The 25805-nt window shown below is 45.4% G+C and overlaps 1 protein-coding gene across 1 annotated transcript in view; it reads left to right on the forward strand.

The window, feature by feature from the left end:
* LOC140479518 (immunoglobulin kappa light chain-like) overlaps positions 1-25512 on the forward strand; it is a 117739-nt gene extending 92227 nt beyond the window's left edge. The window contains exon 4 of the mRNA XM_072573336.1: positions 24671-25512. Within this exon, the coding sequence (XP_072429437.1) occupies positions 24671-24999 (329 nt within the window). The 3' untranslated portion in view covers positions 25000-25512. The remainder of the gene's footprint in view (positions 1-24670) is intronic.
* The last annotated feature ends 293 nt before the right edge of the window (positions 25513-25805 follow it).

Consider the following 25805-nt stretch of genomic DNA (forward strand, 5'->3'; position numbering starts at 1 on the left):
TAGAGTAGACATGGAGAAGATGTTTCCACTTGGCAGAGAGACTGAGGGCACAGCCTCAGAGTGAAGGGACCATCCGTTGGAACTGAGATGAGGAAGAGATTTTACATCCAGAGAGTGGTTAATCTGTGGAATAATCATTGCCGCAGAATGCTGTGGAGGCCAAGTCATTGAGTATATTTAAGACAGAGACAGATGGATTCTTAATTGGTAAAGGGATCAAGGGAAATGCAGAGAAGGCAGAAGAATGGGGTTGACAAACAAATCAATTATGATAGAATGGCAGAGCAGACGTGATAGGCTGAATGGCCTAGCTCTGCACTGATACATGGTCTTTAAAAGATACACTTAGGTGTCCCAGATTAAATCGAACATGATGTGGATGTAGGTTATTCAGACCCAATAAAACAAAACCCATTTTAGTTAAAACCAGAGAAACAAGTCAAAGTAACAAATGAAGCTCAAGACTTGTTGGAGAATCAATTGATTGAACTGTCAGAGTAATTGAGTTTTCTTGAGTAGGATTGAGCAAAAGTCACTATCATCAAAAACCCGAATTTTTTTGTAAAACATGGCTGCCTGGAACTATTGTTCTGCCTGGAATTCCAATTCACACCTCAACTCTGAAAGGGACACCAACCAGAACACATTCTCTTGGCTGAAACTAAATTTTACAACTTGGACTACTAACACACACTACCAACAAGCAGCTTTAGAACCAAGAAACACAGAGGCCGAACACAGAATCTGAATCCAGACACCAAACCAAGAGCATCATTGTAACAAAGGACACCCGAGAGCGGGAACACAAACCAAACGCTCTCTGAACAAGACCTTCCACACACAGGCTTGTTCTGAGCCAAGAGAACCGACGGTGAGAACCTCAGCAACAGGACACATGTTAAACCTGTACTTTCCTCAGTGGTGAGCTGAAAATTCTGAGACCCGAAGGTTTCCCTCTGAGCTCGCAGGGAGGGGATGGTGGGTGGTAACAGTACATTCGGACCCCATGGGTAGGAAGCCTGATTAAAGTTTCTGTGATTAAAATTGTTTCGCTTGTAATTGTAGAAAGTGAGGACTGCATATGCTGGAGATCAGAGTTGGAAAGTGTGGCACTGGAAAAGCACAGCAGGTCTGACAAACAGGAGAAATGACTTTTTGGGCATAAGCCCTTCATCAGGGATGTGGTGAGGGGGACAGTGGAGGACACAGAATGTTTTGGAGAACGTCTCTGGGACACACGCACTAACTAACCCCACTGCCCTGTGACCGGCCACTTCAACTCCCACTCTCACTCTGCCAAAGACATGCAAAGACATGCTGGACCTCCTCCACTGCCAAATCCAAGCTATCCAATGACTGGAGGAAGAATGACTTATCTTTTGCCTTGGGAACCTTTAATCATATGGCATCAACATCGACCTCACCAGTCTCCTCATCTCACCTTCCTCCACCTCAACCCACATCCAACCCTCCAATCAGCCTTCCCACCTATCCACTCCACCCTCCCCTCTATAACTATCACCTCTCACCTGTATCTGCCTATCACCTTCCAAGCTACCTTCCCTCCATCCCGACCCCCACCCTCCTATTTGTCTCTCAGCCCCCATCCCACAGCCTCAACATTCCTGATGAAGGGTTTATGCCCAAAACATCAATTCTTGTTTTCCTCAAATGCTGCCTGACCTGCTGTGCTTTTCCAGCACCACACTTTTTAACTCAAACTTCTAATAGTATTTAACCAGTGTTTAATTTTATCCTGCATTTAATTACTGTCCTGTGTGTAAATTAGTAACACTTCTACAAGTGTTTACTTTGACAGTGTATTTCATTATTGTCGTCAGTATCATTGATCGTTTTAATTTCACTGTTTATTACATTTGCATTTGTTCTTGTATTATACTTATCTTTTGTATTGAATAAATGAACCTGGCTACTGCCTTCTTTATTTCACATTTTAAAATAAGTCGATTTGCAGAACTCGGGATGTGGGGATGATTCAAACCACCTAAAAATCAGCAAATTACTGATCACAAACGAGAGAGGGTTCCCTGATTGAATTGTAAGAGTAATTGGAGTTCTCTTGTTTGGTTCCTCAGCCAGATGTTTCAATTTGATTCTGTGTACACCGTAGGAAAGTGAATGTAGTCACAAAGATGGATTTGTATCCTATTGCCAGGTCAGAAGATTGCATTGAAATGGTGGGTGGTGCGTCGTTCCTATCGAAAATTGATTTGATGAAAGTATATTGACAAGTACCGCTGACAAGAGCCAAGGAAATTTCTGCCTTTTCTGCATTCTGGATCTTTGTACACAATGGAAAACTCAAATACATTTGAAACATGTTGGGAAGACAGGATATAAACTGAGAGCAGTACTGAAGAAAATTAGTTGTATTCGGGAAATGGTTTTGGAAAATTTATGGGCTTAAAGTTTGATAAATCCGCAGGGACCAATAACCTACATTTCAGATTATTTTAGGAATTGCCCAAAAAGTTTGGAACCATTGATGTTCAAGATTATATAGATTCTGGAACAGTTCCCAGTGACTTGCGAATGTAACATCACTGTTTAAAATGGGAGGGAGAGAGAATACTGGGCATCTGAGACCCGTCAGCCTGACATTGGTATTGGGGAAAAAATTCAAGTCCGTTGTGAAAGGCTTAATCACTGAGCACATCGAAAATGGTGACAGGATTAGACAGAGTCAACATGGTTTGTGAAATGGAAATCTTGCTTGACAAATTGACTGGAATTGTTTGAGGATGAATTGAGCGGATTTGACAAGGGGGAGCCAATGGATGTGGTTTATCTGGAACATTCAGAAGGTTTTCTTAAGTCCCACAGTAGAAACTAGCGTATGAAAGTAAGACTCATGGGACTGGGGGCAGTGTACTGAGATGGATAGAGAATTGGTTGGCAGGCAAGAAACAAAGAGTAAAAGAAAAACAGGCCTTTTTCTGAAAGGGTACCACAGGCCTGTATCCAGCTAGTCACAACATTTGTTCATGGTTTAGATGAAGGAGCGTCAGAGTAATATCTCCAAGTTTGCAGATGACACAAAGCTGGGTGGGAGGGGGAGCTGTGAAGAAGATTCAGAGATGCCTGTGTCCATGTATACCAGTCACTGAAAGTCAGCATGCAGGTCCAGCAGGCAGTGCAGAAGGTAAATGATATGTTACCTTTATAGTGAGAGGATTTTAGTACAGGAACAGGGATGTCTTGGTGTAATTGTATGGGCCTTAGTGAGACCACACCTGAAATATTCAAAACAAAACTGGTTCAGTGACAGGAGACAGAGGGTGGAGGCAGAAAGTTGTTTGTGTGACTGGGCCCAGTGTGCAGTGGGATACCACAGGGATCAGTGCTGGGTACCTTATTGTTCAGGATGTATTGAAACAAGAAAAAAGAGATTGTGAGAGGTGAGGGGTGGGGGTGAGTGGATGATGACTGAGTTTGTAGATGATACGAGGTTTGGCAGATGGTTGACAGTGAGGAAGAAGGTCTTAGGTTACAGGAGGATCTAACTGGATTGGTCAAATGGGCAGATCAGAGTCAGATGGAACTAACCCCTGATAAATGTGAGGTGATGAACTTTGGAAGATGTAACAGGTAAATAAAGTATTTATGAAGGTAGACAGAACACTTACCTTTATCATTTCAGGTACAGATGAGAAGACCAGGTCAGATATGTTGGAGCTATACAGAACTTTGGTTAGGCCACAGCTGGAGTACTGTGTGCAGTTCTGGTCACCACGCGATCAGAAGGATGGCATTGTACTGGAAGGGTTGCAGAGGATATTCACAAGGATGTTGCTTGGGATGAAGCATTTCAGTGATGAAGAGAGGTTGGATAAACTTGGGTTGTTTTCTTTGAAGCAGAGATGGTTGAAGGGGACCTGATAGAGGTATGAGGGAAATGGACAGAATGAATAGAAAGCAGTTGTTCCCCTTACTCAGAGTTGGCACACATTCAATGTGAAAGACAGGAGCTTCAGCGGGGATTTGAAGAGGAGATTTTCACCCAGAGGGTGATGGAGGTCTGATATGCATTGTCTGGGCTGGTAGTTGAGGTGACGTTTAAAAAGTACTTGGATGAACCCTTGAAATATCATAACGTTTAAAGCTATGGGCCTTGTGTTGGAAAGTTGGATGATTGCAGGTTTAGTGTGGTTTGAATGGTACACGGACAATGGGCCGAAGGGCCTGTTCCGTGCTGTGTGATTTTATGATTGTATTGTGTGCAGTTTTGGTCTCCTTATCTGAGGAATGATGTTCTGGCTGTGGGGGCTGGGCAGTGAAGGTTTATCAGACTGATTCCTGGGATGACAGCACTTAGATCTGATGAGAAACTGGATCAGTTCGGATTATATTCACTGGAGGTTAGAAGATTGAGGGGAGTCACACTGAAAACTCGAAAATCCTAACAGGACAAGTCAGGATGTTCCTGATGACGAGGGAGTCCAGAATCAAGTATTCAAGTTTAAGGATACGGGAAAGGACATTTAGGGCTGATATGGAGAGAAATGTTTTCATTCTACAGGAAGCTTGGAGGAGTTTCTGTCACTGAAAGTAGTTCAGCTCAAATCTCAGAATGTTTTCCAGAAAGGGCACGATACAGTTCTTAGAATGAAAGGGATCAAAGGGTATGGGGAGGAAGCAGGAACAGGCAACTGATTTGGATACTCAGCCATGATCATATTGAATGGCAGAACAGGCTCGAAGGGCTGAATGGCCTATTCCTGCTCCGACTTTCACTGTTTCAGAGACTGTTCATCAACGGGGAAACATATTGAATTAGAGAAAACCATTTGCCTTGAGTTAGGAATTAGTTTGGAGATAGGAGACAGAGTGAGGGAATAATGTGTGTGTCTTCCAGTGAGCAAGAGGTGAATAGTGGAGTGCCCAGGGATCCATCTTGGGACTTTAGCATTTCACAATATTTCTCAATGACTTGGATGAAGGAACAGAGAGCCATATATCCAAGATTGCTGACCACACTGAGTGAGGCAGCTAGGAGGAGGTTACAGAGATGGGGAGGGTGGATGGACAAGGAGGGACTTCAGAACAAGGACGAGAATTTGTAAATCGAGGTGTTGTTGGACCGGGAGCCAGCCTAGGTCAGTGAGGACAGTGGGGGATAGAGATGGGATTTGTTGCGAGCTCGGATACGACCAGCAGAGTTTGGGATGAGCTGACGTTTACAGAGGGCAGTGGCCGTGATGTGGCCCAGGACATTAGTATGATCACGTTTGGAGTCCCAAAGAAATGACCAAGATTTGCAGTGAGTGATCTCTGTGATGGGGAGGATTTGGGGCTCAGATCAGCCTCAAAGATGAGGCCAAGATTGTAAGGAATCTGGTACTAAATAAAAGCTGAAAAAGCTGCAGATGCTGCAAATGAGGAACAAAAACAGAAATTGGAGGAAAAGCTCAGCAGGTCTGGCACCATCTGTGGAGAGAAAGCAGAGTTAACATTTTGGGACAAGTGAATCTTCTCAGAACTGTTCTGAAGAAGGGTCATTTGACCCAAAAGGTTAACTCTGATTTCTTACCCCAGATGCGACCTGATCTGCTGAGGTATTCTGTTTTTGTAAAGAGTCTGGTTGAGCAGCAGACAGTGCTCAGGGAGAGGGATGGAGTTTGTACCGGGAGCTGAAGAGGATGGTTTTGGTCTTCCCAATGTGTTTCCCAGTGAGCCTGGCTCCTCAGTGATGACTGCTCTGAGCTGCTGTGATTGTCACTGATTGGACACTTATTCTTAGAGATTCTGACCACAGCAGAAATCCCCAGTGTAAAAAATAACTGCAAAGACTGTCAGATCGCAAGTTTGAAACTTCACCAAGAGAGGAAGTGAAAGAAGGAGCTCGGAGCAGCTGGACATTTGTTACTGAGATGGGGAAAAACTGTGAACTGTCTGCACTCTCTGGAATCGGACAGCACATAAGAACATTAAAACTAGGAGCAGGAGCAGGCTCTCTGGCCTCTCGGGCTGCTCTGCCATTCAGTAAGATCATGGCTGATCTTTTCGTGGCCTCAGCTCCCCCTTACCCACCTTTTCACCAAAACCCTTGATTCGTTTACTGTTCAAAAAATGACCTGCCTTCGCTTGAAAATCATTTAATGAGGAAACCTCAACCACTTCACTGGGCGGGTACCTCCATCGATTCACAACCCTCTGGGTGAAGAAGTTCCTTCTCTATTCAGTCCTAAATCTGCTCCCCCTCGCCCACGAGGAGGCCATTCAGCCCATCGTGTCTGTGAGTGATCCAATTATTCCCACTGCCACCCTCTCTCCCAATAACACAGCAAATCTTTCCTTTTCAGCTCGATCTCCAGCTGCCCCTTGTAGACCTGGGTCCACAGCAGAGACTGCCCCTAACCTGGGCTCCAAACTGGCACCTCATTCATTCACTGGGAGGCAAACTGCCTGGGCTGGGAAATGGCGCTCAGGACCCTGAACATTCTCTCTCCCCTCCTGAGGGACATCTGATGCTGAGGTTTAGTTCTGTGGAGCTGTACAATATATTCCTACCATACACACTTCTCCATTCTGTGTGCAAAAGGCTCGAGCCTGCCAGCAGTATATTCAACTGCAGGAGCCGTCATCAATTTGACCAATTCTGACCACACCCACTCTCCGTTAACTTTCAACTAATTTACTAATATCAAATCTGTCCATCTCCTCCTTGGTGTGAGACAGGGAAGGGGCCACTACATTTCAGACCATTTGGAATTTGTGGAGCACAGATGGAGTAAGCTGAGAGAGGACATCAGAATGATGGAGTTTGAAGGTGGGATGAGCAGGAATAAGAGTTTCTGTGGTCAAGGGGCTGATGCAGACCAGAGAAGGACAATGTTGTGGAGTTTGAAATAAGAGACCTATGTGATGGAGAGGATGTGGGATTTGAAGCTCCAATACTGAAGGGTCCGGTGGGAAAGAGGCCCAGGCTTATTGATGTCCATTGGACATTCCAGTGGGATGGAAGCACATGTTCCCTTATCTTTGTTGGAGGTTCCAATTGAGTACCATGGAATTGGAATGTTGGCATTTCTTGCAGCAATTGGAATCTTGGTATTTAATATAAAAGGACTGGATTCCAGAAATAAAGAAATATTGTTCCAATTCTATGAGGCATTGGTGAGACCACATCTGAAGCATTGTGTCCAGTTGTGGTCTCCTTCCTTGGTGAAGGATATGGTGGCACTGGAGGCAGTTCAGAGGATGTTCACCAGACTGATCCTTGGGATGAAAGGGCTGTCATTTGAGGAATGGTTGAATAGCTAGCTTTTGTACTCACTGGAATTCAGTCGTATGAAGGGAGAATCTGAGTGAAGTATATAAGATGCTAAAGGGGATTGATTGGTCAGGCATGGAACAGGTGTTCCCTCTTGTGGGCCAGTCTTGAACAATAGGCCATAGATATAGAGTGAGAGGAGGTATGTTTAAAACTGGGATGAGGAGAAACTACAGGTGGCACAGTGGTGCAGTGGTGAGCACTGCTGTCTCACAGTGCCAGGAACCCAGTTTCGATTCCACCCTTGGGCAACTGTATGGAGTTTGTACATTCTCCCCCGTCTGTGTGAGTTTTATCTGTGTGCTCCGATTTCCCATCCACAGTCGAATGATGTACACATTCGGAGGATTGGCCATGCTAATTTAGCCATAGTGATCAGGAAAGTGTAGGTTAGATTCATTAGTCATGGGAAATGTAGGGTTACAGGGAAAGGGTTCCGGAATGGCTCTGAGTGGAATGCTCTTTGAAGGTTCGGTGTGGGCTTGTTGGGTTGAATGGCCTGGTTCCAGACTGTATGGAATCTGTTCCATTCCAACTCCTTCTCTCAGAGGGTTGCGAATCTGTTGAAGTCAGTGCGCAACACCCACCCCCCAGCTCTCCCATCCCCCTCTTCCTCAAGTACAGTAGAGGCAGAATCAATCAACAGATTCAAGAAAGAAACAGATATCTTTCTGATGAAAAGCAGGCTAGAGGGCAATTGGGAGCAGTCTGGAAAGTGGAGAGGAGGTTAAGATCAGCCATGATCATGTTAAATAGCAAACGGGCTTGAAGTGCTGAATTATCTATTCCTGCTCCTCATTCCGAAGTTCAATCTTGCTAAGGCAATGAGATCCTTCTTGTTTACTGGTCTGTATTGGAGGATCCAATTTGAAGCTGGTCCATATTTACTGATCTGTACTGGAGAGTTCAAAGAAATGGAGGCCTTTCTCTCCTGGTTTTTATTGGAGGGCCCAGCAGGAATAAGGTCCATGTTAACTAGTCTCTTCTGGAGTATTCAGTGGGAAATAGACCCATTTTTACTGGTCTCCATTGGAGGCTCCAGTGGCAAAGAGGCCTATGTTTAATGGTCTCTACTGGAGAGTTCAGTGGGAATAAATTCCATGCTTACTGGTCTCCACTGGACAGTCCAGTGGGACATGAATACCGGAGTAAGTGTGGGCCCCATTTCCTTTCCGAAGTAACTGTGTGATGGTCCAATCCTTATACCAGTAAAACTGGAGCTTGACCATGGAAGGGGAAGGTGAGGGGAAAGGATTGGAATATGTTGTGAATGGACAGGATGGGTCAATGGGTCAGAGCCTGTCCTATCCCTCCAGCTCACCGTGATGGCCTGAGGATCTCCTCTCTCTGCTGGCCTTCACGGAATGAGGTTTGTGTACAAACGAGTCCCCAGTAAGAATAGGCCAACAGCACAGAATTGCCGTTCATTTCACAAGAATCTGACCATCTTCCTGAGAGAGGCCAAACCCTGGTCAATGTGGGAAATGGGGCTTTATTCTAGGGGTAGACATACTCCTGGTGTCAAGAGTTAACATCCATTAGTGGGGTAGAGCTGGAGCAGATTTACCCTGTATTTAACTTTGACCATTTGGGACATTGTTAGAAAGGCAGAGAGAGTGAGACAGAGTGAGTGAGAGGGAGAGAGAGAGAGAGATTGTTGGCGAGAGGCATAGAAGGACAGGGTGTGCAAGTGAGAGAGAGCGGGATAAAGAGTCTCAGGCAAGGTAAGATGAGTAAAAGGGGGAGAGAGAGTGGTAGAGAGAGGCAGAGATGGTGGGGTTGAAGAATAGAGATAGAGCAAGATAGAGTATGAGACAGTGAGACTCAGAGAGATGGGACAGAGAGAGAGAGACAGAGAGAGAGACGTAGTAGGTGTGAGACAAAGAGTAAAGGCAATCCAGTGAAAGAGAGAGACAGACATGCAGACAGGTCCTGGTCACCACATTATGAGAAGGATATGACTGTACTCGAGAGGGTGCAAAGATTTCCCAGGAGGGTGTGAGCTATGAGGAAGGATTGGAAAGGCCAGGATTGTTTTTCTTGGAGCAGTGAAGGTTGAGAGGGAACCTGCTGAAGGGCAAAAAGATTATGAGGGGCAGGGATAGAGTGGACAGGAAGGCAACTTTTTCCATGAATAGAGGGATCAATATCCAGGGGCAGAGATTAGAGATTACACAGACATACAGAGATAGAAACAGATAGTAGGAGTAGGGTTAGGGTTAGGGTTAGGGTTAGGGTTAGGGATTGGCCCTGTGAGTCTGCTCTGTTATTCAATATGACCATGGCTGATCCTCTCCCTCAATGCCAAGCTGGGATTGATGTTGCTAGAGCATTGATGACCAGTACAGACTTATTAAATGCTATTCACGTCATTGAACTTCTGATGGAGAGAGAAACAGAAGATATATGAGAGAGAGAGAGAGAGAGAGAGAGAGAGAGACCGCAAGTGTACATTGTGAGATTGAGTGAGAGAGGGCGAGGCATGTAATTGCTGCCCCAGGACTCACTGCTCCAATGTCCTGGAATAACGCCTGTTATAGAGATCAGTTAGAGAGCGACCGGAGGGAGGGAGACAGACAAAGAGAGAGTGAGGCAATTAGAGATTGAGGGTATAAGGAGAGAATGAGTGAGGAAATAGTTAGTTATATAAGTGAAGGAGAAAAATGAATGATAAGAAAGAGAGAGAGAGAGAGAGAGAGAGAGAGAGAGAGAGAGAGAGAGAGAGAGAGAGAGAGAGAGAGAGTGACCAACCAACACAGAAGGAAAGGGAGATAAACAGAGTGTCAAGCATACATGGAAAAAGGGAAAAATATAAATGGTTATATAATTGGGAGAGGACAGAGCCGGAGACGGAAATAGAAAAAGAGGGAGAAAGTCAACGAATAACTGGAAATTATCCAAGAGAAAGATGAGAAAGAGAAAAAAGGGAAAAGGGAGAAAGGAAGGATGAAAAGGAAGGATGAAAGAGAGAGAGAGAGAGAGAGAGAGAAGAGGAAGTGTGAGGGGCTGACGTGGCTCTCTCTGCCTGATGCCATTTACATACTGAGGAACACCCAGTCAGACTCTCACAGGCTGCAGCTTTATAAAGCAGAGCCCAGTGAAGGGAGAGTTTATCAGGAACCAGGCACAGGGACAGGAGCACACACCATGATTTCACACATCCAGCTGATCTGGCCCCTGGCATTCTGTGTCGCAGGTACAAAACTCTCCCCTTATACTTGAATCTTTAGCTGCTCTCCATTTCACTCCAGTTCCACTGACTTGTGATTGAAGGGAAAATGTTCAAACCGGAGGAATGCTCAGTGTCTCCAACAATCTCTCATTTGACCGGCTCTTTCTGTGACCGTTCTGACTTTACTGTGTTTCTCTCTGACCCCACAGGTATCAATGGGGACATCACCATGACCCAGTCTCCCCCGGTGCTGTCAGTGGGACTGGGCCAGACCGCAACCATCACCTGTACGGCCAGTCAAAGTATTAGCAATGTCCTTGCTTGGTACCAGCAGCGAGAAGGTCAGAAACCCTCTCTTCTGATCTATGCTGCAACATCTCGATACACAGGAGTCTCCGACCGATTCACCGGCAGTGGATCAGGGACCAGTTTCGCCCTGACAATCAATAATGTTCAGAATGAGGATGTCGCTGACTATTATTGTCAGAACTACTATAGCAGCTCCACTCTCCACAGTGATACAAAGCCATTCAAAAACCTCAAGACACACAGCACTACCTTGCACTGACACATGAATCACTTATATAAAGTGTATAATAATGGACACACAGTCCGAACTGACACGTCCACAATTAGATATAAATGAAACTGAACAAATTACCCCATGCTGGGATTGTCACTGTCCACGACACACTCCAGTCCCTGTGCTGTCCACCACTCACTTGAAGGCCTCAAGTTTCCCTCTTACACTCCATGGCCACGCGTGAAGATCAGCTTCAAGATTTAATATCGAAAAATAAATTTCACAAAGCTCCCAAGCCCACCTGGACACAGAGAGAGACAGAGACAGAAAGATACATGAATGAGGGAGAGACAGAGAGGGGCAGAAAGAAGCTGAGAGTGAACGAGAGACTGGGAGACAGGGAGAGGTTGAGAGTGACGGGGGGAAGCAGAGAGTAGAGGTTTTTGTACAGGCTCTGCACTGGGAGCTCTCACTGTGGTTCACGTTCGGTAAAGGAACCAAGCTCAGACTGAGTAAGTAAACTTCAATCCTCTGTTACTAACCCTGTCAATACTGAAACACACTTTCTAAAATACATTTGCTGAATTGTTGAAGGTGTTAGTGAGAAGCTGCAGTGAATGAAATGGTTGATTGAGGAGCACTGTGTCTAACAGGGTATCCAGCTGTATTTCTTTAGTCCCATTGCCCCCTTTAAGCAGCAAGATATAAGTCAGTCAGTTTTACTCACCCTGTGGAGGAGCTCTGTCCATTTGCAGCCTGTGGTCCCATTCCAGCAGCACGGAGTGAAATCAGTGAGTAGCATCCTGTCAGTCTCAGTGTGACAGACACGGGCAGAGTTTGATGTGAGCTCTGGCTCCCTGTCCCAGTCTCTGGTCTCACTGACCTCAGCAGCAGCAGCAGCACAGTGAGACACCGAGCTCCCACCTCCCCCAGCTTTAACTCTGCTCAATCACACAATCACAGAATTGTTACAGCGCACAAGGAGGCCATTCCACCCATCCTGTCTGTACTGATTCTCTGAATGAGCAATTCACTGAGTGTCATTCTCCTGCCTTCTCCCCGTCACCCTGCACATTGTTCCTTTTCAAATAACAGTCTCATTCCCTTTGGAATGTTTCAATTGAAGCTGCCTCCACCACACTCTCAGGCAGTGCATTCCACACCTTAACCAACTCACTGGCTGAACATGTTGTTCCCCATCTCACTTTTGTTACTTTCACTATTTACTTTCAAACTGTGGTTTCTCGGTCTCAATCCTTTCTCAATTGGATACATTTTCTCCCTATTTACTCTGTCCAGGCCCCTCCTGGTTTTAATTCCTCAAACAAATCTCCTCTCAGCCTTCTCCTAAGACGACAGTCCCAAATTCTCCATTCAATCTGTATAACTGATGTTCCTCATCCCTGGAATGATCTTCAGGAATATTTTTTGCCATTCCTCCAAAACTTCACCTCCTTCCTGAATTATTCACATTTTCTATGGCCCTCATGATTTTCTAAACATCTATAAGTTCACTTCTCAGACTCTTATGCGTCAGAATAAAAAGTCTCATCTTTTCCAGCCTCTCATCGTCATGGAGTCAACAGACCTTTCAGTTCAACTTGTCCATGATAACCAGATATCCTAAACTGACCTCATCCTATTAACCAGCATTTGGCTTACATCCCTCAAAACCATTCCTATTAATGTACCCATCCCAATGTGTTTTAAATGCTGTAATAGTATCTGCCTCCAATACTTTCTCTGGCAGCTCGATCCAGACACACACCACCCTCTGTGTGACAAGTTACCCCTCAGGTCCCTTTTGAATATTTTGCCTCTCACCTTAAATCTATGCCATCTTGTTTTGGACTCCCTTTCCCAAGGAAAAGGCCTTGGATATAACCCTGTCCATGCCCCTCATGATTGTATAAACATTTATATGGTCACCCCGAAGCCTTAGATGCTGCAGGAAAAATAGGCCCCGTTTCTTCATCCTTTCCCTATAACTCAAACCCTCCAATTCCTGGCCATGTTCTTGTAAGTATTTTCTGCAGCTTTTTAAGGTTAACAGCATCGTTACTATTGCGAGGTGATCAGGATTGTTCACATTATTTCCAAAGTGGCCTCACTAATCTCCTGTATAGCTGCAACATGATGTCCCAACTCCTATACTCAAATCAATGACCAATAAAGGCAAGTGTACCCAACAACTTCTTCATCACCCTGTCGACCTGTGACCCCACTTTCAAGTAATAACGCACTTGCATCTTCACTCTGAGGTCTCTTTGTTCAGCAAAACCCCACAGGGCCCGACCACTGTATAAGTTCTGCCCTGGGTTGCCTTTCCAAAATGCAACATCCCACAGGCATCTAAACTGAACTCCATTTGGCACACCTCTGCCCATTGCCCCATCTGATGAAGGTCCCGCTGTACCCTGAGATGAATTTCTTTACTATCCACTATCTCACCAATTTTAATATCATCTACAAACTTTACTGAGACTCCTATATTCACATCCAAATCATTTCTTTAAATGATAAAAGTAGTGAACCCAGCACCAATGTTAGTGGCACACAGCTATTCACAGATCTCCAGTCTGAAAAGCAACCTTTTACCACCACTCTCTGTCTCCTCTCTTCAATCTAATTTTTTTTATCCCAATGGCTCACTCCCCCTGTATCCCATGTGTTCTAACCTTACTAACCGGTCTATCATGTGGAACCTTGTCAAACACTTTGCTAAAGTCCATATAGATTATGTCTACTGTTCTGTCTTCATCAATCTTCTTTGTCACCTCCTCAATCAAATTCAGGAGACATGATTTCCTATGCCTAAAACTACATCGATTATCCAAAGAATGTAAATGCTATCCTACAGAATCCACTCCAACATCTTACCCAGCACTGACATCAGGCTCACTGGTCTATAGTTCCTCTGGCTTTTCCTTAGAGTCTTTCTTAAATAATGGCATAACATTAGCCAACCTCTCTGGCTCTCCAGCACCTTACCTATAGTTGTCGGTGATAGACATTTCTCAGCAAGGGGCCCAACAATCTCTTCCCTAGTTTCCCACAATGTTCTGGGATACACATGATCAGGTCCTAGGGTTTACCTACTACCTTTATGTGTTTTCAGATCTTGACCGTCTCCTCTTTTGTGTGTGACCTCTTTTCAAGACATCACTATTTTTCCAAATTCCCGAGCTTTCTCCACAATAAATACTGACCTGAAATATTTGTTTGGGATCTCACCCATCTCTTGTGTCTTACCAAAATACAGCACTCACATTTATCTGAATTAAACTCCATCTGCCATTCCTCAGCCCACTGGCCCAGTTGCTCAAGATTCCATTGTATTCTTAGACAGCCTTCTTCGCTGCCAATAATTAGATTAGAGTCTCTACAGTGTGGAAACAGGCCCTTCGGCCCAACGAGTCCACACCGATCCTCCGAAGAGTAACCCACCCAGACCCAGTTCCCTATTAGTAATGCATCTAACACTATGGGCAATTTAGCATGGCTAATTCACCTGACCTGCACATCTTTTGACCATGGGAGGAAACCAGATCACCCGAAGGAAACCCATGCGGACACAGGGAGAATGTGCAAACTCCACACAGACAGTCATCCAAGGCTGGAATCGAACCTGTGACCCTATCACTGTGAGGCTGCAGTACTAACCACTGAGCCATCGTGCTGCCCCACCTGAGCCACCACTGAGCCACCGATGCCACCTGAAAATTCACCTGAACACACTCTCACAACTCTGGGCTCTCCCTGCCCATTACACTGCTACTATCCCAGTCTATATTCAGAAACTAAAGACCCCCCCGCCCATTTATAACAACTCTATCATATTTGCAGGTCTCTGTAAATTCATGCATTTGTATTCCTCCACATCCTTCCCACTGGGAGGTGACTTGTTGACTGCACTGAGGATTCTGTGTTTCTTTGTGTTCCTCTCTGACATTCCCTCCTGGCTCCCACAGCTCTGCCAAGTTCGTTTAAACCCTCTCTAACAGCACTAGTAAACCACCTCACAAGAGTATAATGCACTCCCTCAGGGATCCTCTTTCCAGCCCCGCAGTCACCTGTGTTCACCTCCTGATTCTATTCTCAGCTGCGTGTGGCACTGGGAGTAATCTGGAGATTCCTACTTTTGAGTTCCTGCTGCTTATTCCCTCCAGAGCTCCCGATCTTCTGACTGCAGGACCATGTTCCTTTTTTCTCCATCCATCACTGGGACCAATGTGGTCTACGACTGCTGCCTGTTCCCCGTCTCCCCTCAGGGTGCTCTGCAGCCGCTCAGTGACATCCTTGACCCTGGCACCAGGGAGACAACACACCATCCTGGATTCCCATCTGCAGCTGCAGAAACACCTATCGATTGTCCTCACTCTCGAATATCCTCTCAGTATCACTCTTCCAGTCTTCCTTGTGCCCTCCTGTACAGCTGAGCACCCCACTGTGGTGCTCGGGACTTGGCTCTGGCTGCACTCCCCAGATGAACCATCATTCTCATCAGGATTCTAAACTGAATCCTGGTTGGAGATTGGGATACAATCGGGGATTCATGTAATAGCTGCCTAGTCCTTTTGGACTATCTGCTGCTCCCCCATTCCCTCTCTCCCTGCATACTCTGAAGCTGCAGAGTGACCACATCTAGAAACGTGCTCTCCACGGAGCTCTCAGCCTCACAGACTCTCCGCACTGTCACCAGCTGCTACTCAAGCACCGAAACCCGGAGCTCCAACTGCTGTCACTGACCATACTTCCTGCTCTTATTGCATTCTAGGAGCTGGGAAGCATTCTGAAGTTCCCACCTAAATGCACACTCTCTCCACTCTTTGGTTATCTGTTGACAATGTTCTGATGATAAACAGCTACAGCAGGGCTCACAGTCCAATGGGTTCAGTGTTCCAGGGTTTTGGGGAAACTCTCCAGAAGACTTTAAGAAATAGGAGCAGAAATCAGCCATTCAGCCCATTGAATCTGCTCTGCCATTTGATCTTGGCAGATATGCTTCTCAACCCCATTCTCCTGCCTGCTCCACAGGAACTTTCCATCCCCTTAACAATCACGAACCTATCTATCTCTGCCTTAAATACACTCAGTGACTTGGCCTCCACTTCCCTCTGTAACAATGAGTTCCACAGATTCACCACCCTCTGGCTGAAGAAATTCCTCCTCATCTCAGCTCGAAAGAGTCGGCCCTTCATTCTGCGGCTGTGCCTTGGTTACCGAGTCTCTCCTGTTTTTGGAAACATCTTCTCTGCATCCACTCTATCCAGGCCGATCAGAATTCAGTAAATTTCAATAAGATCCCTCCTCATCCTTCTAAACTCCATTGAGTACAGACCCAGAGTCATCAAACACGCCTCATATGACAAGCCCTTCATCCCCAGGATCATTCTTGTAAACCCCTCCAATGCCAGCACATTGTTTCTTATAATTTGGGTCCCAAAAAATGCCCACAATATTACAAATGCAGTTTGACCAGAACCTTACACAGCTTCAGCAGTACATCTCTGCTTTTGTATTCTGGCCATATTGAAATGAATGCTAGCATTTCATTTCCCTTCCCAAGCAAAAACTGGACATGCCAGTTAACCTGAAGAGAAACCTGAATGAGGTGTCTGCTTTAGATTTCCAAAGGCTTTCCTCATTTAGCAAACAGTCTTTGCATCTCTTCTTCCTCCCACAGTGCATACCCTTACACTGTAACACATTGTATTCTATCTTCCCCTTCTTTGCCAACTCTCAGAGCCTCTCCCGGACCTTTTTCAGCCTTCCCACTTCCTCAACACTACCTGTCCCTCCACCTATCTCATGTCACCTGCAAACTTAGCAACAATGTCTTCACTTTTTTCATCCAGATTGTTAATGTATAACGTGAATAGTTATGGTCCCAACATTGATGCCTGCAGAACTCTACTCGTCACCAGCTGCCATCTTTCCTCACTCTCTGCTTTATACCAACCTGCCAGTCCTACTCCTCAGTCCATGCCAGTACATTGCCCCTAAAACTATGGGTCCTTATCTTACGTCAAACACCTTCTGGAAATCCAAATATATTACTTCCTCGGACTCTCCTTTGACTGGCTCATTGCCTCCTCAAAGAATTCTAACAGATTTGCCAGGCATGTCCTCCCCTTGATGAAAGCGTGTTGACTCAGCCCTATTTTCCCATTGCACTTCCAAGTCCTCTGCAATTTTATCCCTAAATTGAATTCTAAAATCTTACCAACAACTGAGTCCAGGCTAAGTGGCCTATAATGTACCATCTTCTACCTCCCTCCCTTCTTAAACTGGGTTGGTATGTGAGCCATTTCGTTATCCCTTACCCCCACCAAATCTCCACCTCCACACCCTGACTCCATTGATTCCTTAAAGATCATCACTAATGCCTCCACACTCTCCTCAGTGATCTCCTTCAGAACACATGGGTGTTGTTCATCCATTCTGGGTGAGTTATCCATATTCAGACCTTTCAGCTTACCCAGTACCTCCTCCTTAGTAATGGACACTACACTCCCCTCTGCCCCCTGACAGTCTTGAAGTATTGGAATGCTGCTGGTGTTTTTCATGGTGCAGACTGATGCAAAGTACCGATTCAATTCCTCGGCTATTCCATCATTTCCTACTATTCTTTCTCCAACCTCATTTTCCAGTGATCCAATGTCTATTTTTGCCTCCCCCTTCCTTTTTATATATCTGCTAAAATTCTTGCAATCTTCTTTTATATTACTGGCGAGCATACCCCCACATTTCACCTTCTCCACCCTTAATGCTTTTTTCGTTATCCTCTATAGGTTTTTAAAGACTTCCTAATTCTCTGACTTCCCACGATTCTCCACCACATTGGATGCCTTTTCTTTTGCTTTTATGCTGTCCTAGACCTCCCTCATCAGCCGTGATTGCTTTGTCGTCCCCTGAGTATGTTTTTTTTTATTTTTTGGGATGAATTCCACTCTAATTCCTGAATTACTCCCAGAAGCTCTGCTGTTTACTGCCCAACCATCTTACCTGCTCGGCTCCCCTTCCAATCAACTCTGGCCAGCTCCTTCCTCATGTCTTTGTAGTTCTGTTTACTCAACTGAAATACTGTTCCATCTGCTTGTAGCTTCTCCCTCTCAAGCTACAGGGGGAATTCCATCATATTATGGTCCCTTATCCACAGGGATACTTTCACCTTAAACTCACTAATCAGGTTTGCCTCATTAGACATCACTGAATGCAGACCTGCCTGTTCCATAGTGGCTCAACCACAAGCTGCTCCAAAAACCATCTCGTAGATATTCCTTGAAATCCTTTTCTTTAGACCACTCCCCATGCCATCCATCCATTGAGGTCTACCCTGACATTTAGTTTATGCCTTTTCTGTACCCTGATTGATTTTATTCCCCACACCCTGATTACTGCTTGGAGAACTGAACATAACCTACATCAGATTCTTTATTGCGGTTCCTCAACTCTACCCACATAGATTCTACACCTTCTGACTCTCTATCACTTCTTGCTATTGATTGAATTTTATTTCACACTAACAAGGCAACTCTTCCCCCTCTGACCATCTGCCTGTCCTTTTGATAGGACATATATCCTTGGATATTTAGTTCCCAGCCCGGATCCCCTTACAGTCATGTCTCTGTGATACCCACAACATTGTACCTGCCAGTTGCAATCTGCACTCCCAGCTCATTGTGTATACTGTGTGTATTTAAGTACAACACCCTCAGTCCAGCATTGACTGTCCTCATTCCCATCACTGTCCTCTTATCTGCTGGGCTTGATGTTCGACTCTTGTTCCTTTCTGTACTCTCTGTCCTTGTACGTCTTCTAGAAACTTGAATAACCTCTCCTGAGCCCTCCTCCACTTCAACTAGTTTAAATTCCTTGGACACTCAATTTACCTTGATTTATGGCATAACTTTGTCTACCTTACTCGGAATGCTTCGTGTATTTAGATACAAACCCATTAAGTTTGTTCTGTTATTGATTTTCCCTGCACTTCTTTAGTTCCTTTGATATTGAAAAAATCCATCCCTATCTTTTATTTTCTGGTAACAATCAATCCCATCGCTAACCAGCAATCGTACTTTCTCCATCACCTTCTGTTTTCTCATTTTCCATCCAAGTGAAACAAATTACTTTATCGTTGTGTTGACTTCAGGCATGGTGGCTCAGTGGGTAGCACTGCTACCTCACAGCACCAAGGACCCTCTTTAATTCCTGCCTTGGGAAACTGTGTGTGTGGTGTTTGCACATTCTCCCTGTGTCTGTGTGGGTTTCCCCCAGGTGCTCTGGTTTACTTCCACTGTCCAAAGACGTGCAGATCAGGTGAATTGGCCGTTCTAAATTGCCTATAGTGTTCGGTGAAATAGTCAGGAGTAAATGTACGGAAAGTTTCTCATTGGGCTGCTGTTCGGAGGGTTGATGTGGACTTGTCAGGCTGAACTACTATTTCCACACTGTAGGGAATCTAACCAGGCCAATATTTATCATTAATTCAACATCATTAAAGCTCTTTGATCTCATTGCTTCTAGTTGGATCTTGCTGTGTAGAAACTGTCTGCCATGTTCCTGACATTGCAACTGTGACTGCTTGTCAAACAAAACTGTCTGGAAATATCTTTGGAAGAGCCTGAAATGTTAAGGGCTGGATTAATGCCCATATCCCTCTAAACTCTTCCTATTTACATATGCATGCCTTTTAAATGTTGTAATTGTACCAGCCTTCACCACTTCTTCTGGCAGCTCATTCCACACATTTAACAGCCTCTGAATGAAAACGTTGCCCCTTAGGTCCCTTTTAAATCTTTCCCCTGTCACGTTCAGCTTATGCCCTCCAGTTCTGGACTCCCCCACTCTGGAGAAAAGATCTTCTCTATTCACCCTATCTGTACCCCTCATGATTTTGTAAACCTCTATACGGTCACCCATCAACCTGCAATGATCCAGGGAAAACAGCGTCAGCATATTCAGCCTCTCCCAAGAGCTCAAACCCTCCAACCTTGGCAGCATCCTTGTAAATCTTTTCTGAACCATTTTAAGATTCACAACATTTTCCCTACAGCAGGGAGACCAGAATTGCACACAGTATTCCAAAAGTGCCCTAACCAATGTCCAGTACAGCCGCAGCAGCTCCCAACTCCAATACTCAATGCACTGACCAATAAAGGAAAGCAAACAAATGACACTTTGTCACTCCCCCCACCTCCGCCCCCCACCACCCCCTCCCCCCCCCCCCCCCCCCACCGACCTGCAACTTCACTTTCAGTGAACTATTCTTTTTTTTGGATGAACTTTCAGTCTTTCAGTTGTGAAAGATGCCATTCCATGGCACTGTTGGATGAAGAGCAGGCAGTTCTCCCTGGTGTCCCTGATCAATATTTATCCCCAAATCAAAATCAGTGAAAATCTATTTCTCTGCTATTTATCATACTGTGTTTGGGATCTTTCTGTGCACAGTCTGCTGGAAAGATCCATTGGGACATCTTGAGTTGGGGACAGGTGCTACACAAATGCAAGTCTTTCTTTAAGATTGAAGTCTCCTGATCCGGACATTCACCCATTGTCTGTGCACTCTCACCTTCCGGTGGCATGGGGTCATTAGGAGCAGTGACCCAAAGGACACTGAGACTCTTTGCAGTCTCACCCTTGAACTCAGCCCAGCAGTGTGCAGTAAGGTTTGAAATGTAATCTAGAACATAGAACATAGAACATAGAACATAGAAACATACAGCGCAGGACAGGCCCTTCGGCCCTCGATGTTGCGCCGACCGAAGCCTACCTCACCTACACTAGCCCAATAACCTCCATATGCTTGTCCAATGCCCGCTTAAATGACCATAAAGAGGGAGAGTCCACCACTGATACTGGCAGGGCATTCCAGGAACTCACAACCCGCTGAGTAAAAAATCTACCCCTAACATCTGTCCTATACCTACCACCCCTTAATTTAAAGCTGTGTCCCCTAGTAACAGCTGACTCCATACGCGGAAAAAGGTTCTCACTGTCAACCCTATCTAAACCCCTAATCATCTTGTACACCTCTATCAAATCTCCCCTAAACCTTCTTTTCTCCAATGAGAAAAGTCCCAAGTGCCTCAGCCTTTCCTCATACGATCTTCCGACCATGCCAGGCAACATCCTGGTAAACCTCCTCTGCACTCGTTCCAATGCCTCCACAACCTTCCTATAGTATGGCGACCAAAACTGCACACAATACTCCAGATGCGGCCGCACCAGAGTCTTATACAACTGCAACTTGACCTCAGGACTCCGGAACTCAATTCCTCTACCAGGAAAGCCCAGTAAACCATATGCCTTCTTCACAGCACTATTTACCTGGGTGGCAACTTTCAAAGATCTGTGTACATGGACACCAAGATCCCTCTGCTCATCCACACTACCAAGTAGTCTACCATTAGCCCAGTAATCCATCTTCTTGTTACTCCTACCAAAGTGAATGACTTCACACTTAGCTACATTGAATTCGATTTGCCACCTTACTGCCCAGCTCTGCAACTTATGTATATCGCGCTGTAACCTGCCACATCCTTCTTCGCTGTCCACAACTCCACCTACTTTCGTGTCATCCGCAAACTTGCTCACTCAGCCTTCAAGCCCCTCCTCCAGGTCATTTATAAAAATGACAAACAGCAATGGTCCCAAAACAGATCCTTGTGGAACACCGCTAGTAACTGCGCTCCAAGATGAACCTATACCATCAACTGCTACCCTCTGTCTCCTTCCAGCCAGCCAATTCCTAATCCAAACTTCTCATGTACCCTCAATGCCATACCTCCGTAGTTTTTGCATTAGCCTGCCATGGGGTACCTTATCGAACGCCTTGCTAAAATCCATATACACCACATCTACTGCTTTACCTTCGTCCACTTCCTTGGTCACCTTCTCAAAGAATTAAATAAGGTTTGTGAGGCACGACTTGCCCTTCACAAAACCATGCTGACTATCCTTGGTCACATTATTCCTATCCAGATGTTCATAAATCCTATCACTTACAATTCTCTCTAAGACTTTGCCCACAACAGAAGTGAGACTCACTGGCCTATAGTTACTCGGGCTATCCCTGCTCCCCTTCTTGAACAAGCGGACCACATTCGCTATCCTCCAGTCTTCTGGCACTATTCCCGTAGACAACGACGACATAAAAATCAAGGCCAATGCCTCCGCTATCTCCTCACTAGCTTCCCAGAGGATCCTATGATAAATGCCATCAGGCCCAGGGGACTTATCTATTTTCAGCCTTTCCAGTATTCCCCAAACCTCTTCCCTACGTACCTCAAGGCCATCCATTCTAATCACTTGTGACTCAATATTCACATCAGCAACAGTGTCCTGTTCCTGAGTGAATACTGACGAAAAGTATTGATTGAGTGTCTCACCAATCTCCCCCGCCTCCACACACAACTTCCCACTACTATCCTTGACTGGACCGATACCTACCCTAGTCATCCTTTTATTCCTGACATACCTATAGAAAGCCTTTGGGTTTTCCCTAATCCTACCAACCAAGGAATTTTCATGTCCCCTTCTCGCTGATCTTCTACACAGACACCCCAATGTGACTCTTTCCCAAAGTGTGTGGATCCGATTCTGCTCCATTGTTCTCGGTTAAATTTCTCCTGATCTGTGGGTGATCGGAGGTTTGTGAAAGAGGTATCGAGCTCCATTCCACTTTCCAGCTCTTGCTCCATAACTCCTGAGGTTTCACTGTTTGAAGTGAATATCCAGGTGTTTTCGCAATGTGATGAGTGTTTCTGCCTCTCCCACCCTTTCAGACAGTGAGTCCCACATCCCACCGGCCTCTGGGTCAAAACAAATACCCTCAACTCCCCTCTAGTCCTGCCCCCAACTGATTTCAATCTCTCCCCATGGTTATTGCCCTCTGTGCTGGTGGAAATCAGTCCTTCCTACCCTCTCTGTCCAGGCCCCTCATCATTTTACACACCACAATTAAATCTCCCCTCAGCCTCCTCTGTTCCAAAGAAAACACTCCCAGCCTAACCAATCATTCCTCAAAGCCCAAAGTCCCCATTCCAGACAAACTCCTCGTCTGTCCCCATCTCTAATGGAATCCCATCCTTCCTGTAATGTGGTGACCAGAACCATACACTGTTCTCTCACTGTGCTCTAACTGGGGTTTTATACAGTTCCAGAATAAACAAACTCCTTGCTTTCGCTGTCAACCAATAATGAGATAAGGGAGGTGATGGCCTCATGGTACTATTGCTGAGCTGTTAATCCAGAGATCGAGATAATGTTCTGGGGACCGGAGTTAGAATCCAGCAGATGGTGGCATTCAAATTCAATCAAAGAAAATCTAGAATTAAGAGTCTAATGACGACCATGAAACCATCACTGATTGTCAGGAAAAAGCCATCTGATTCCCTAATGTCCTTTAGGGAAGGAAACTGCCATCCTTACCATGTGACCCCAGACCCACAGCAATATGGTTGTTTCTAAACTGCCCTCTGGGTGATTAGCGATGGGCAATAAATGCTGCCAATCCAGCAATGCCCTCATTCCATCAAGGGAAAATGAAGAACAGTTTATCCCATGTGTCTTCTTACCACCTTACTGACCTGCATTAATCACCATGGCCACATCTTCCACCTCCACAAACATTTGACTTGCAGCTTCAAATTGACAAGAGACATTCCTTCATTATCTGAGAAAGAGATAGAAACATCCAAACCAGGAGCAGCAGTAGGCCATTCGGCCCCCAAACCTGCTCCACCATTCAATATGATCATGGATGATCATCCAACACTGTCCCCTGTTCCTGCTTTCTCCCCACATTATTTGTTCCCTTTAATCCGAAGAACTATATCTAATTCTTTATTGAACACAGCCTGCATCTAATTCCCTGATGTGAGTAAAATGGATGAGAATTATTGGGTTGTTGTTTTATGATCAGAATGGACACAATGGGCTGATGGGCCTTTTGGGCCTCTCTGACTCGATGATTCTATTATTATACTTTATGAATAACTGAGTACCAATGGCTGACCCCTGTGGCACCCTAAGTTGTGATTACCTGACATTCAGAAAAAGACTCCTTCTTTCTGTCCTGTCTGCCAGCCAGTTCCCCATCCATATCAGTACATGACTCCCAATCCTCTTGTTCATTTGGTCTAGATCTGGGAGACACACCCTTACTCATTGTGGGAACAGATTCTGAACAATCTCTGTCTCGTCCTACGAGGGCTCCCACTGCCTTGACACTGATTTCCCACAATGCCGCTTGTTCCGATCCACTTTTACCAAAACACCACACAGTTGAGTAAAATGAAATCTTTTTACACCTGCTCCATGGTTCTCCATTTCCATTCCTACTCTCAATCTCACTGAGTTCTGAGCACTGTCACGAAAATGCTCCCCCATTGACAGCCCTTCCAGCTGCCCACATTCATTTTATATACAATGGTCCAAATCTGCCCATTCTCTCTCTGCTGCTTCAGCATCACTTTCTCTGGAGCAGTTAGGGATGGGTAATAAATGCTGGCCCTGCCAGTGACACTCACATCCCAAGAAGCAATTTGAACAATGCCTGGTCATTTGCTGGGTTTATTTTGTATTAACGACAAATGTTCAAAAATATTGTATGGAGAGTGAAGGGTTGAATTCCCATCCAGTGGCAGGAATTCGAATTGTTTCTCTTGTCTTTCAGGCCGTGAGAACTCTCAGCCCAAGCTGACCCTGCTGCCCCCCTCCCCGGAGCAGGTCAATGCCAAGGGCACTGCCACCCTGGTGTGCCTTGCCAATCACTTCTATCCCGATGAGCTGGAGGTGCAGTGGAAGAAGGACGGTGCAGTCATTTCGGACGGGGTTCAGACCAGCAACTACCTGCGAGCTTCGGACAGCACCTACAGTGTCAGCAGCCTGCTGACCCTCTCTGGGTCTGACTGGGAGTCCAACGCTCGCTTCTCCTGTGCCCTCACCCACGTGACCCTCCCCTCTCCCCTCAGCAAGAGCATCAGGAGATCAGAATGTGTGTAGAGTGTTTGAGACAGTCCACAGAGGAGACACAACTTTAAATAGAACAGGGCTGAGCTGGCAGGACAAAGGTCATTGTCAGCACTGAATTTCAACTCTCTTCCTTCTTGGGACTGGCTCAGAGACACTTCTGAGGTTTGGATGTTAAAGCAGATCATTGTGGTAGCGGCAAGAGAGCTTTACACTGTGTCAAATCTCATCCTGTCCTTGTCCTGGGAGTGTTTGATGGGGACAGGATTGCCTTGTGATGTCAGCTGTACAAAACAATGTGAACCTCAGAAGTCTCTGCTTCAGTAAACCAGATCTCCTTCCTGCTCAGCTGCGAATTACAATTTAAGGTTTTATCACTGATTAAAGGGACAGGATTCTCATGTTATTGAGAAAATCTCTCCAAGTGTTTTCCTCAAGGTCTATTGTGGCTGTGAATTTGAGCAGCTTCCTCTGTCTGGACTGTTAATTGCAGTTGTTTCTTTCTGTCAATGTGAATGTGGAAAAGGGAATAAAGGTGAAGATTCAGTCTCTGTCTCTGCGTGCTTTGGAAATAACTGACCTCCACCTCCCGACCCCACCCCACCCCACCTCGGAGTTGATTGGCTGTATTTCAGCAGGTCATTGTCACAATTGGTTACTTGGCCCGTCAATCAATTTCAATTCTCAATCATCAGTCATTTTCAAACGATCCCTTTAATCAGGAATTTATGTAGATTCCAAAAAGAACAGAAACTGAAAATTGTTAGGACTCAGTAAGTACAATCAGATGTATTCCCTCTTCACTCTGATGGTCCAGGACCAGCTGATGGGATCGAACT

This window comes from Chiloscyllium punctatum, chromosome 7 (genome assembly GCF_047496795.1).
Source record: "Chiloscyllium punctatum isolate Juve2018m chromosome 7, sChiPun1.3, whole genome shotgun sequence".
Classification (NCBI taxonomy): domain Eukaryota; kingdom Metazoa; phylum Chordata; class Chondrichthyes; order Orectolobiformes; family Hemiscylliidae; genus Chiloscyllium; species Chiloscyllium punctatum.